The sequence below is a fragment of the Drosophila novamexicana genome, unplaced genomic scaffold (genome assembly GCF_003285875.2).
Source record: "Drosophila novamexicana strain 15010-1031.04,08,12 unplaced genomic scaffold, DnovRS2.1 tig00000434-arrow-pilon, whole genome shotgun sequence".
Classification (NCBI taxonomy): Eukaryota; Metazoa; Arthropoda; class Insecta; order Diptera; family Drosophilidae; genus Drosophila; species Drosophila novamexicana.
In genome coordinates this window covers 4,530,957-4,545,913 of record NW_020824802.1, presented here as the reverse complement: position 1 = coordinate 4,545,913, position 14,957 = coordinate 4,530,957, and the positions used below count along the sequence as shown (strand labels likewise).

The following is a 14,957-nucleotide window of genomic DNA, read 5'->3' as shown; positions in this document are numbered from 1 at the left end:
AGCTGGCGGGACTGGCAAATAAAACACCTCCATCGGTCGGTGATGCTATTTAGAAAATTGTATTCTTTAACTAGGCTTTTAGCATATAATTCTATTATCTATTGTATAACCTATTGAATAATGAGGAAGACACTCGGTTTGTCGACCATTAATAAATAAATAAAAATAAAAAAAATAAATAAAAAAATAAAACTTAAAGCAGAATTGTCTTCAATTTTTGTTTTTAATAAGCCCCAGACCTGAGACAACTTTACTAAAATTTAATAAATAATTAAATTGAAATAAATAAATTAAAAAATAAATAAATAACAAGTATGGTCAGATTGTGTAGGTTATGTTAGAAAAATCTATTGCGCTGTTCTACATCGTCCTAGTGAAGTTCCAGCAAAATTCAAATCTTTCTGCTCAATTATGGAAATCCGATAAGTTGGCGCTAAAACTTTACCCAAAAAATCTTTGAATCACATTTTCCACCAAGAAGCTTGGGTTCTGAAAATAGTGAAAATTCATTGTTTATTGTTCAAATTCAATTGAGGGGGGTTTCACACTTTGTGGAAATGGTTTACGGCGGTTGACGTTTGGTGCTCAAATTTATTTCCATTTGAGACGTGTTTCACACTTTTTGCAGGCTCCAAGTTCTTTTGTTAAATTGCGTATAATTAGTGGAAAGGTAATATATTAAGTTTTTAGCTCAAAATGTGCCAAGGACAAGGACGTGCAATATCCACTAGTATATATTAGTGTTTAATAATTTAAGATCCAATAACGTCAAACCATTAAAATAATTTTAATTTTTAACTTTATTGAGTAACAAATACCTACTTTAAACTAATATTTTACCTTATATATTTTAATGTTAACTTTCTATTTCACATTTTGTATTTTAATCTACAGTATCGAGCACATGCATACATTGTGCATGTGTTATAGAATTAAATATACTGTAGTATAAATTAGGTCTTGGTTACAGTTTGCTGTAAAGATTTGAAAAATCTTTAATCATAATTTATGAAGTCTCACGCACACTAACAGTGCTATGATTAGATGCTGCATATATTACTTATTATTATAATTTTATAACCTCATACATATGTACCAATGAATATTTATAACATATACTAACTATTAATTATATATTCTGTGTCTAAAGGGATTCGGAAATGTTTTAAATGCCTGACATATGTGTGCATGTACCTGTAAAATATAAATGTTAAAAATTGTGAAATAAAGTTTTGAACATGTAACAACAGCCATAAGCAGACATTTCCGATCCAAATAGATACATACATACGTACATATGTATGCATATGAACAAAAATTAAGTAACTAATGCAAGCCCTACAAATATGTATATATTACAAATACTGGACTACATACACCGCAATTATAAAAATATGCTTAGCCCTCAAAATTTCAAAACTTTTGGACAATACACATAAAAGTTAATCAAAAAGTAGATTATAAAGTATTGGGCCAAAATAAAATATCACTTGCGCAGCGCACAAGCTTCGTTTATTTTTTATACCCTGAACCCATTTAAAATGTGGGTAAAAATGGTATATTGTATGTGTGCAAATTGTAAACGTTTGTAACAGGCAAAAGGAAGCATCTCCGACCTCGTAAAGTATATATATTCTTGATCAGCATCAATAGACGAGTCGATCTAGCCATGTCCGTCTCTCTGTCCGTCCATCCGTCCGAGCATCCATTTGTCAGTCCGTCTGTCCGTATGTAAGGATATCAGAGCCTATAAGAGCTAGAGACTTGAAATTTTAGATGTAGGTCTTCCTAGTGCCTGCGCAGATCGAGTTTGTTTCCGATAATCGATAACTTGCCCCGTTTCCAAGAAATCAATAAAAATCGATATCGACATCCTCTTTTTTGAGCAATTTTGGTAAATAATAAGAGCTAGAGTCACCAAACTTGACATGTAGCTTCTAGAATAGTATATATATTTGCATTTTGTGTTAGAAGTAGAGGGTTCAGGGTATCTCCTAGTCGGGAGCTCCCGACTAGAACCTCTTGTTTGGATTGTGTGTCGTTTAGTTCAGACCAAGTTCGGTTGAACGGGTCATTAAAATGAACTACTGAGCTTATTCAGTAGTTCTTAAATCGCTCATTTAGTTCACTCGTTCAGCTATTCAGTGGGTCATGAATGATGTATACTGTACTCGTTCAGTCGGTCATGAACGATACATTCTTTTGAGATGTTCAGTTCTTAATAAACATAAAAGAAAGCGGGATTTTAATTTCACATATGATTTGACTGCATACTAAGCAGAATTCATCGTTCATGACCGACTGAATAGCTGCACGAGTGAACTAAATGACCGATTTAACAAATAAAACTAAACGCGAAGCTTAAACCATACTCGTTAGCCTCGTATAATGCAGCAAGATTAACAAAATGGGATATGTCAATATCATGCCAGTTTTAAAAATAGTCATTGCTTCCAAATTTAAATAAGTAATTGTGTTCCTTGGTCTTCCCTTAGTTATTGCTTATCTTGTTTGAAAGTTTTTTAAATTTTTATCATGTGTACGGTTCTAACAAATGGGATTATGAGTCTAAGTTATATTCGGTCAAGAAAGCTAACACAAATTAAACAATGTCTCGTTTTCTATTTCGTTCGGATTTGCGCTAGGTCCTTGTTATGCTGTATAAATATTTATATCGATCTTATTGCACCCAAAAATTATTCAAGAATGCACATTCCACCATTTGAAAAGATTATAATCTGTATCTTCTACATTTAATGAACTAGTGTTATAAAATTTAGAAGAAAGACTACTGATAATCTAAGGAGACATATCTTAGGAAGTAGTTTGGCTCGTTTGGACTGAAAACGGACTGCTCCATACAGTACAAGCATTATAATAATGGTTCCCAATTGGCTTCAGTGGATGAATTTCTTTACAAGCTAGAAAAAATTAGAAAAACTAAAAAGACTTAATGTTTAATAATAAAAATTAAAAAGAGGAATTATTTTTGCTGCCTCATTTGGACGATGTCGTTAATGTTGCCGCGTGCATTAGTACTGAAAATAATTTTGTCGTCAATTTCCTTTAAACATAAAGCAAATGGAGGTACTTGCTATGTCGAAAGAGTTGAAACTAGCTGTTAACAATATTGAGTATCTATTTTTCGGCTTACATTTTGACATTGACATTGACTTATACATATGTGCATGAAACAAACTTTTACAAAAAACGTAATAAACCATGTTAATAATTTAAATATGGTCAGGTCAACATTATGTAGGTTATATTAGTATAAAAACGCTATTGCGCTGGTCTACATCGTCCGGCTGAAGTTCCAGCAAACTCCAAATCTTTCTGTTCGATTATGGGAATCCGATCATCGTACAAAGTTGGCGCTTGTAAAATTATTCCAGCTGTACCCGCTAAAACAGCTAATGTAAAGATCCATAAAAAGAGTCTATCCAGCACCATTGCGACATATTTCCAATCTTCTTTAACCTTTTATATAAAATGAATATAGGTTTTACAATAAAAATTATATTTTGTAGTTTCGAATTATTATTTAATTACTTACTTTAGTAGAATCCTCCTGCATTTTTGTATGTTCTGCAATAAATCGTACACAAAAGCAGCTCCGATGAACTCGAGGTGGGCATTTTGAATGAGAGAAGGCGGGGTTGTTTAATATTGGGCTCTTCATTCCCGAATTTCCAGAATCTACATCAGGAACAGCTGTTAAGTCGTCTGAACTAGAATGCGTAATTTGGGGCAATGGTCCATGAACTTGACAGCTGCCACCGAAAGGTCCCGTGCCGGTTAAACTATATTTTTTAATAAATAAAATAAAAAAGCTAGTTTTATAATTAAGATATATAAAAGCTTTTGATAGGAATTTTTATCAGCAATAATTAAGCTTATTAACATGAACTCATCTTGTTCATTTTCCAGTTTTTCACCCAAATTGACTAATGTGGCAAATTGGCTTATTTAAGCTATTGTGCAAGCGTATGTTGTTTTGAATTTGAACTACAAAACAAATATAAAATTAAGCAAATTAAAAAAAATATTCCTTTATATTTTTTTGATCAATCTATTTACGGTGATGTAACTTAATTATATTGCGTATTTTATATAATATAATGAATAAAAAGTTGCCGATAACGCAGCGGTAGCACAATTGAAAGTTGTCGCCCGTTAATCATACTACTTGACGATGAGTTTTCGATAAATAACCGGCGGTGACTTAGCGTCGATTTTTAGTAGTTGGTATCGGAATAGGAATCGGTCACTTTTAAATGCATTTAGTTATGTTTTTATGCACGATACCAAATAAATTTAAATGTAGAATTGCAAAATATTAAAGTATTTACTGTCCATATTCATTTGCTTTTGAATTTTAATTTATAATAATGGTAAACCAGGTGGTTGTAAAATTAGGTTTCCACCATTTTTTAAATATCTTAATTTAGGGATAATGGCCCCGAAAACCGCATATACACGATTAAAGCCTATAGTTTCACCTAACCAATCTTGAAAAAATTGTAACAATCGATCAGCCCGTTTTAAAAATATATGTACAACATAGGAGCAGCCCCGTTGCTAGTCCCATACAGAACGACTGTAAAAAATTACCCTTGCACTTGAATCCTAATATCTTTTCTCAGGGATAATGGCCCTCAATGAACGGTATACCAACTTGAAGAAACATGTTAAAGAAAGCTTTACGCATTAATTCTAAACAAAGCGATAAACCAGTTTTTTAGAAAAATAATTAAATGTAAACACACTTCATGTTTTTCATTCAAAAGGCCTATCGAACTACTAGCTCCAACGGGAAACGAACCACTGCTCGGAATCAGTGTTGAACAATGTTTACAGTATTGAGCGGGAGCAAGATTATTCAAAATATTTGTATATGGAAAAGAAATGCGGTGATAAAGGAAATAATTGGCATTTTACAATAAAACATAACTTTGTGTTATGATTGACTTTAATTTAAGCTACTATCGATATATATATATTCTTAGCATGTAAGTTATCGCCCGACTGAATTGCGATCTCTAGCATCTCTCTCTTATGATGAAATAGCTGAACACGAGTATTGTGAAATTACCCAATTTAAATAAAGACGAATTAAGAACACAAAAGTGGTGTCAGAAGTGGTCAAAATGAGCATTACTATCGACCAACTACGAGATGTCATCAGTTCACTGACTAGCGCCATTCAGTCAGCAGTGCAACAAGCAGGTCAAAATGCATGTGGGGCAGCAATCTCTACGAAAATACCGCCGTTTGCAATGCCAAACTTCAAGGGCGGAGAAGACTACAGTGCAAGTTTACTTCCAACGATTCGAATGTGCACTGCAACTGAGTAAAATTCCATATGCCCCCATTATGCAACGGTGCATATTTTATTTATTTATTAATGGTCACCAACCGAGTGTCTTCCTTATTATTCAATAGGGTATACAATAGAAAATAGAATTATATGCTAAAAGCCTAGTTAAAGAATACAATTTTCTAAATAGCATCACCGACCGATGGAGGTGTTTTATTTGCCAGTCCGGCCAGCTGTACCCCTTTTCACAGCTATTTATGTCAGTGACGCTATTATAGCCTACATCTAAGCAGAAGGTTGTTAGTAGGAAAAAAGTGTTCTTAAGTAAAATTAAAAATAATCTTAATTTGATATATTAATAAAGAAAATACAATAAATAGGAAAAAAGAAAGTAAGAAGATTGTTAATAAAGTAAAGCAATGTAAGTTAGATAAAGTGTGTTACGTAGATAGGACAAAGAGAAAAGTAATGGGAAATCACCGACCCGATGGGGGAAAATTTTTTCAGCCTGTCCGGCAAGCTATGCCCCTACTCAAAGCTGGGAATGGTCAGCGATTTCCCGAAGGTATCCTGAAAGCAACGATTTTATTAGGGGTAGAGAAAGTTCGGTAGAGAAAACGTGAAAACTTTTATAATTTTTATATAGCACGCGAAAAGGATTGTGACCAGATGCAAGAGCAGTATTTAAGGATAGGGCGATATTCAATAGGGCGAGATGTACAGAATTTTTGTTTTAAAAGGACGGTAAAATGTTTAGACCATCGTTTAATGAATCCAAGTACACCTTTTGCCTCATTAACGATGGTATCTATGTGAAGATTGAAACAGAGTTTAGAATCAAAAATAACATCTAGATCCTTTATTGTTAGTATACGTTGTAAAGGGATATTGTCGATTGTATAACTGACAAGATAAGGTGTAGTACGATTAAATGTCATAAACATACACTTTGAACAATTTAGATGCAATTGATTGGCCGAACACCAAAGTTGTATAGCGTTCAAATCGTCTTGTAGATGAGAATGATGTAGGGGATTAGTGTATGATAGAAAAAGTTTGACATCGTCCGCATACATGAGTATGGCTTGTGATATAACAGAGGGGAGATCATTTATAAAAAGTGTAAAGAGTAAAGGTCCAAGATGACTACCTTGAGGAACACCAGAAACACCAGTGTAAATGACATCAGTTTTCATTTTCGAAAGGAAAGCATCATTTACCAAGGAAGCAAACTCAAGCAGATTGGTCGTAGTTGACCGAATCTTTACGAATCCATGTTGAACAGGGGAAACAACAGATTTGCAGAAATGCTGCAAATTCGAAGTGATTATTTTTTCAAATAATTGAGGAATAGCGGACAGTTTTGCAATGCCCCTGTAGTTGTCGAAGGTATTGACTTAGGAATACACACATCTAAGAGGGGTTTAGGGTGATATAAAAAAAATGAATGGCAGTATTCATATCAACCGAGTCATATAAGAAAGACCAATCGGTTGCATCAATAAGCTGATTCAGCAATGAATAATTTCCTTTGCGATAGCAACGGCGGCGCTTATTGGCTGATGAGCACGAAATGAAAGGAGGTAACTTGAATATCGGAAGAAGGAGGGATATGAGAGCATGTTATATACATATTCCGTGTAGGAAAAGACACCTTAACTGAGACAATCTCAACGTCAGTAGGCGTACTAAAACAGAAAAGTTCTGACTGGAGACTGGCTTTAACGGCAATTAACACTCCACCACCTCGAGTCGGCCGATCATTTCTATACAAAATAAAGTTATTCGATAAAACTTCAAAATCAGATATGGTTGAATTTAACCATGTTTCTAAAAATGCTATTATATCCGCATCGAAGGAAGTCCTGGCTATGAAAAGATTTTTATGCTTTGAAATGAGACCTCTAACATTCTGATAATGAATAAAGATTTGGTCAGAAGATGAAGCTAGTTTTTTGGGGCAGAAATGGTACCTTCTATTGAAGGGACTGGAAGGGTGACAGGCTGGTTACGCATTTTAGGCTTGAACTCGTGAACAATCATGTGTGAAGCCCAAAATTTGGGATCACAAATGATTGGGAACATATTATATAAAACATTTATTTTGAATGATGATATTTGGTTATTGACACGCTAGCAGAAGATTTGCCAGCAATATAGGTTGCCAATGACTCAGAAGTGGTGTCCGCCGAAGGCCGAGACACAAAGGGGTAATTGGACAGTCGCTTGGGGATGCGATAAAGACAACATTGGAGATACATCCAAGTTGCTAAGAAGGGACAAGAATATATTATATTTGCCAAGCAACTCGAAACTCGTGTCAAAATTACTCGAGAGCTACTTAACCACATTATTCAATTTTAAAAATTGATTTCTCACAGAATTATACTCTCACAGTACGACATAATTATTAAATGCGTATGCAAGATGCGAGAGCGCAAAGCAAAACGAAAACGGTGCACAAGATAGAGCAAGTAAACACTCATAAAACAATTATTCGTACACAAGCAAATTGTTTGGAGCGAAAAGCAATCAAAAAATTGTTGCGAGAGCGCGATGCACAAGCAGAAAGTATGCAGCGAACACACGCACAAACAAGTGTATGCATAGGGGAGCACCAAAGCAAAAGAATCAAAACAGGCAATAACAACAACAAGGAACTGACACCGCGTTTTATAAATGTAATAATTAACAGACTTACGCTGCACAACAGATAACACTTTGCACAATTTATAAAAGCTTTTTAAATATAGCACCGAAAAATGCAAAATTTTGAAAAAGAAAGGCAGGATTAAAGCGCAAAAATATATAAAAATCTTGGAGCACAAGTAAAACACGTCAATCAACTCTCAACTGAGAACTCTCTCTGATGGATGATACCGAGGTTGCACACACAGCGCTACGTATTCTGATAAGTCCGAGGCAACCAGCGACAGTACAATTCAGCGAGATTAAGGAAGTGCTAATTAATCACTTCGATGGCAAACGAAACAAATGTTTATTGTTGCGTAAATACGCAGACAGTTTTAAAATTCCGCCAACTACACCAGGAGCCAGAGGAGTCCCTATCAGCGTTTGTTTTACGCTTAAAACAGGCAGCATCATTTTGCAAGTACGACTCGTTTGTAGACAGAATGCTTACAGAACAAATGCTTTTCGGCATGCAAAATCACAGCACTTGCGATGAGGTAATCGCAAAACAGCCAACAACCTTTGCAGACGCTTACGAGGCTGCATATTCCAGGGAATTGTTACTACGATCAACAAAAACGGTTAATGGCAACCAAGCTGCAGATACAGAGCCTACATGCAAACTGGTTTCTCGCCAATCAAGAGGAAGTCGGCAAGCAGAGTGAAGCAGGCAAGCAATTGATACGGATGTGGACGCCAACACGCAAAGATTGCAAATTCAAAAACGAGAAATGCTACGTGGGTGGTAAGGTAGGGTATCTAAAAACGAGTTGATTACTCAGAATGGACATCCACTACACTTGTGGTAACGAAGAAAACGGGAGGTATACGAATGACTGGCATCTACAAATCGACTGTAAATGCTCAAATGATAATTGATGAGCATCCGATTCCGAGGACAGAGGATATATTCAACCAAATGAAAGGATGCACGGTGTTCGCACACTTGGATGTGTCTGATCCATATTCACATTTGCGCATTGATGACGACTTCGCACACGTACTAACATTTAATACGGCAACACACGGACTCATTCAACCAACTCGTGCAGTGGCAGAGGGCAATGGAGGCCACATTGAAAAATATTCCTAACGTCCGTAACTTCTTTGACGATATTCTAATATTTGCACAAGATGTTGATGAGTTGCTAAGAACCTTAGAAGCAACATAAGAAAAATTACAGAGGCTGGGATTTAAATTGAACAAATCAAAATGTTTATTCGCCGCATCTTCGGTTGAGTTTCTGGGACACAAGATTTACGCAGAGGGTATACATAAATCAACTAAGCATACTGAGCCCATCTTAAAAGCATCGAAACCATCTTCAATTGAACACGTGCAGCTGTTTCTTGGGAAAGCAGCTAACTACTCAAAGTTCATACCAAATCTGTCAACTTTAGAAAGACCGCTGCGCGATATACTCAAAGGACGACAATTCTACTGGTCAGAAGAGACGGTATTAGCTTACAACAGAATCAAACAAATTCTAGTTTCACAGCAGGTGCTGATGCCTTATAAACCAACACTTCCATTAGTGCTAGCAACGGACGCCAGCAAAATAGGTAAAGGTGCTGTACTATCGCATGGTTTGGAAAATGGTAGCGAACGCCCAATTGCATACGCAAGCCGTACAATGAGTCCCACAGAACAGCGATATACCCAAATCGACAAGGAAGCTCTAGGAATTGTATGGGCGGTACAGCGATTCTTCAAATATTTATACGCCAGAAGTTAGACATTAGTTACCGATAACAAACTACTCGCACAGATATTACACCCTACCAAATTATCTAGGATGGCAAACAATGCAAATATTTTAAGCAACTTCAATTTCACAGTAATTACCAAAACATCAAAGGAAAATGTAAATGTAAAACGAGGAATGATATCCGTTTTAACACAGCAAATCGGGACGAATTCAATAATTTTATAATACGACAAATAAATCGGCTTCCAGTTACAGCTTCGCTAGTTGCTCGAGAAACCAGAAAAGACCAGCATTTGGGCAAAATCTTGCAAATACTGGAGTGCGGCCAATGTCTTGCAAGAAATGGATACAAATCACGAGAGTGCAAGTATGAGATATCATCTGGCTGCATTTCTTTCTAACATAGTGTGGTTATCCCAAAAACTGATCCTCGACGAACTACACAGGGCCCAATTGGGTATAGTAAAAATGAAAGGTATTGGATGCTCTTTCATCTACTAAGCATGAATCGATAAGGACATCGAGAATGCGGCAAGAACATGCGAGTTCTGTTCAAAACATGCGAATCGACCTCCAAAATGCACCGATCACTAATGGAAATACCCTAAGTAGCCTTGGGAGCGCATTCACGTCGACTTCGCGGGACTATTTGAAGGAGCGATGATTTTGATTGTTACGGATGCATACTCAAAGTGGTTGGATGTTAATATCACAAAGTCAATTACGGCAACAACAAGAAGCGAATTACCAGATGTCCCCCTTATGGTAGTGTCGGATAACGGGACAAATTTCACTTCGGCCGAATTCAAGCAATACCTCATATCTGTTGGCGTCAAATACCACAAGCTATCAGCACCCTATCACCCCGTAGAAAGAAATGTGCAAACGGTAAAAAGTGCGCTAAAGGCAATGGGAACGACACCCAGCGCACTTAAATGAAACGTAAACGAATTCTCACAGCAATATCGGAGACTATTAAAAATTTAGTTAGAAATATATTGAAATATTCCCACATTTTTGTTATTATACTGTGTATAAGTACATAAATGCATAGTTGTCTTATTTAGCATCAGTCTATTTTACCAAAGATAATGTTCTATTGTAAAATGCCAATTATTTCCTTTATTACTGCATTTCTTTACCATATACAAATATTTTGATCCCGAGCAGTGGTTCGGTTCCCGTTGGAGCTAGTAGCTCGATAGTCCTTTTAAATGTACAGCATGAGGTGTGTTTACATTTAATTATTTTTCCAGAAAACTGACTGAGCGATTTGTTTAGAATTAATGTGTTAAGCTTTCTTTAACATGTTTCTTCAAGTAAGAATACCGTGCATTGAGGGCAATTATCCCTGAGAAAGGATATTCGGGTTGAAGTGCAAGGGTAATTTTTTACGGTCATTTTGTATGGGACTAGCAACGGGGTTGCTGCACTGTTGTACAAATATCTTAAAAACGGGCTGATCGATTTTTAAAATTTTTTTCGAGAGTGGTTAGGTGAAACTATAGGCTTTAATCGTGTGTAAGTTAACAAATACGAATTTCAGTTCATATTTATGTCATAAGAACACACTTTTGTTTATAAGAACGCAAGAATGTTGCGGTGCTTTTTGCTTACATTGCGACATTCTGCTGACGCATGAGTTCAGTGATCGGCCACTGCGGCCAGCAGCGGTAACCTGACATTTGCCTATGTCGCAAGCGACAGTTTTGGCGTATGCTGATTTGGCTTACCGGATATTGCAGCTGAGACTGAGCGCCTAGCCTTTGGTTTGTATCCAACTTTGGAAGAACATCTTCAAATATACTGCTCCGGCACTTGCCGTCATCAATCCGTTATTGTTTCATTTCTGAGCCACAAGGCCAGTGATTTGGAAAGCTACAAGGAATATAACCTAACCAATCTCAGCAACTGTAACAAGGATCTGAATGTACAACATCAACATCTACAGTTGAGAAATCATAGAACTTATATGCAGTTTTCGGGGCCATCATCCTTAAATTAAAATATTTAAGACGTCGGAAAAGCAAGAAGGGGTCGTCAAAAGGTCACAAGGGCCAGCAAACCAACATCTTGGCGACCATTGTGGAAAATCTTGTGCTAAGGCCCCCAAAAAAGATGAGCGATCCAGAAGAACAGACTGCAAGGGAGATTGATAGAGCCCTGCGGAATATGATCAAGGCCCATCCTGAGGGCAGACTCTTCAAGAAGTACACCCCCCACTACCCACGTCGTCTGCGCTTCAAACGTGAGGACCAAGCAAAACTTCGCTTTAAGAAATTAAAAAAAAAAAACAAAATTAAAAATAATAAAAATTGTTTTGTTAGAAATAATTATGCAAACAAAATATAATAAATTTTTACGTATTTAAAAATGTGCTAAAAATAACAATAGTTAGATCAGGGATAATAGAGAAGAGGGCAGATGATTTTGACAGTCAGGTAAATGTGTTGAACAAATTTTTAGAGGAAACAATAGTAAAATGTTTAGGCTGAGAAAATGAAAGATAGTTTATCTTTGGAGTAAAATAGAGAAAGAAATATTGTTAAAGATTTGGGAAGCGATATTACCTTCAATAGGAAGGTTAAAACGCTAGAATTCGATGTACAGAACACAATAGAAAAACCATACCGAAATTAGAATTATGCGCAGCACATCTGTTAGCAAAATTAATGAAAAGAATAAATGAGTCACTAACAACGGCAATGCAACTATATGCATGGAGTGACTCTACAATTACGTTAGCTTGTATAAAAAACAGTACAAGTAAAAACAAGTCTATAAGAAAAAGAACTGAAGAAATTAAAAATACAAATATAAATTAGTGTCATGTAAAATCAGAAGATAATCCAGCGGATGTGGCCTAAAGGGGAGTTTGTCCAAGTAAATTAAGAGAGTGCCAAATTTGGTGGAAAGGACCAGAATGGCTATCAATGTCCAAAGGATATTGGCCAAAAGAACAGATGGCCGAAGATGTGATAATAGTCAATACAATATTATTAAACTTCGGAAGTAGGATTACATAAAATTTAAGTCATAGCTATTCTTGCCTGCAGAAATAAGAAAGGACAATAGCTTATATAGTAAGATTTATTGCAATAAAAATTTCAAATATCAATTTATAACAAGTATCAAATATCAATTATAACAATATATAACATATCAATTTATAACAGAAATTAATTGCTTACGTCAGAAAAAATAAGTAGAAATAAACAGTAAAATAGTCCTACTATTTTAACTATTTTAACCCATTTTTAGATCAAAATGGGAAATGGGAAACTCCTTAAAGAAACATCTAAAAAAATGTGTTAAATGTACTAGATGCAGGCAACACACAGTGGAACAAATAATGCGAAATCTCCCGAAATAAAGAACAACAGAATCCTTCCCGTTCTTTAATACAGGTATAGACTATGCAGGACCATACAACATTAGATGCTCAAAAACTCGGGGACAGAAAACATATAAAGGGCATATAGCATTATTCCGACAATGTAACTTATTTCGTAGGAGCGTCAAGGTAGGGCTAGATTTAGATTTTCTAAAAGCGATCCGAAGTATCAATAAGATTGCCCCGATACTAGAAAATGCAAAAATCTTGAGGTAGAGATAGAGTTTGTGAGAAACTTCATGGGTTTAAAGATCAGTGCAACTTAATACTCTATAGCACACAAAGACAAATTGAGGAATTAGAAGAACTATTTTCAACCAAAAGCCCAATAAGAGCAAGTAAGAGGTTCTAGTCGGGAGCTCCCGACTAGGGAATATCCCGAACCCTCTTATTCCAACACGAAATAAATAAAAAAAAAGTTCCCTTGACAGTGCTCGAACTTGCAACTGACCGCATTACTTGCTGTCTAGTTTACTCAACAGCCACACCAGCAAACAAAAAAAAAAACATACTTTCCCCGGTAGGGCTCGAACTCTCGACAGACCGCAGCCACACCAATAATTAAGTGCTTATGATTAAAACGGAACTAAAATAGCATTACAGAAAAAAGTCACAATTACCATGCTGTACACGTATACAAAAATTCTTTAAGCTGCTGCCCCATTCAATTGCGCAGTTTCATATAACTTTGGTTTTTTCTTAACCGATCTTTTTTACATTTTCTACAGTATATCTTCTTGTACCATAGAATATTTGTGTATTCTAAAAAAGTCAATTGCATTTAAATTGTGGCTTAAATTGGTTGGCAATAAAAGTTGGGTTATTAACCGGATTTATAGCTCTGCAGTTTGCACAAATACAATAAACCCTTTTGACCAATTTTCAATGGGTTCCGGGTATAAAAAGGAGTTCACCATTACATTTAATAGGTTCCCTATATCACATTTTGTTTGTTATAATGGAAGCCGACGATAGGGATTAATGGCGGAAAATATGAAAACATTGCTTCAAAATCAACACAATTTTAACGAATTGCAGAAGAAAACAGACGTCAGTCATCGACTCAGCAGCAATCTTCGGCACGCCGAAGATCTAATACTTGCAGACCCAACCTTTTCATAATGCTTATAGTGATTTGCCCGTATCTAAGAAGCACAGGGTAAATAGTAATTGCCGAGCTTGGGCAAGATATCTTGATAAACAAAATGTTTTTTTATACAACTTTATTTTCGACCGATCGTTCCTATGGCAGCTATATAATATAGTGGTCCGATCTTAAGAGGATTTTGCATATATATGAGTAGTATACTAAAACTAATAAATGCCGAGTTTGGTCAAGATATCTTGAAAAACAAAATGTTTTTTTATACAAAAACTTAATTTTCGACCCATTGTTTCTAAGGCAGCTAAATGATATAGTTTTCCGATCTTAATAGGATTTTGCATATATATGAGGAGTAAAGTAAAACTAATAAATGCCGACAAGTAAAACTAATAAATGGTCAAGATATCTTGAAAAACAAAATGTTTTTTTCATACAACAGCTTAATTTTCGACCGATCGCTGGTCCGATTCAGCTGGTTTTGACATATGTATGTGCTGCGTGCAACAGAAAGACGAACTTCTGCAAAATTTCATTAAGATATCTTTAAAACTGAGAGTCTAGTTCGTATAGAAACAGACAGACGGACAGACGGACATGGCTCTATCGACTCGGGTGTTGATGCTGATCAAGAATATATATACCTTATGGGGTCGGAAATGTCTCCTTCTATGCGTTACACATTTCACGACAAAATTATAATACCCTCTGCAAGGGTATAAAAAACAACAGAGGATATAA

The 14,957-nt window shown here is 35.7% G+C and overlaps 1 protein-coding gene across 6 annotated transcripts in view; it reads right to left on the bottom strand.

Moving 5' to 3' along the window:
• Positions 1-1,971: 1,971 nt before the first annotated feature.
• LOC115760416 (acetylcholine receptor subunit alpha-like) overlaps positions 1,972-14,957 on the bottom strand; it is a 405,819-nt gene continuing 392,833 nt past the window's right edge. For all 6 annotated transcript variants that reach the window (XM_030701721.1, XM_030701719.1, XM_030701722.1 and 3 more), the window contains 2 exons: positions 3,557-3,803; positions 1,972-3,480 (listed from right to left, as the gene is read on the bottom strand). In XM_030701721.1, coding sequence (XP_030557581.1) covers positions 3,283-3,480; positions 3,557-3,803 — 445 coding nt within the window. In that variant the 3' untranslated portion in view covers positions 1,972-3,282. The remainder of the gene's footprint in view (positions 3,481-3,556; positions 3,804-14,957) is intronic.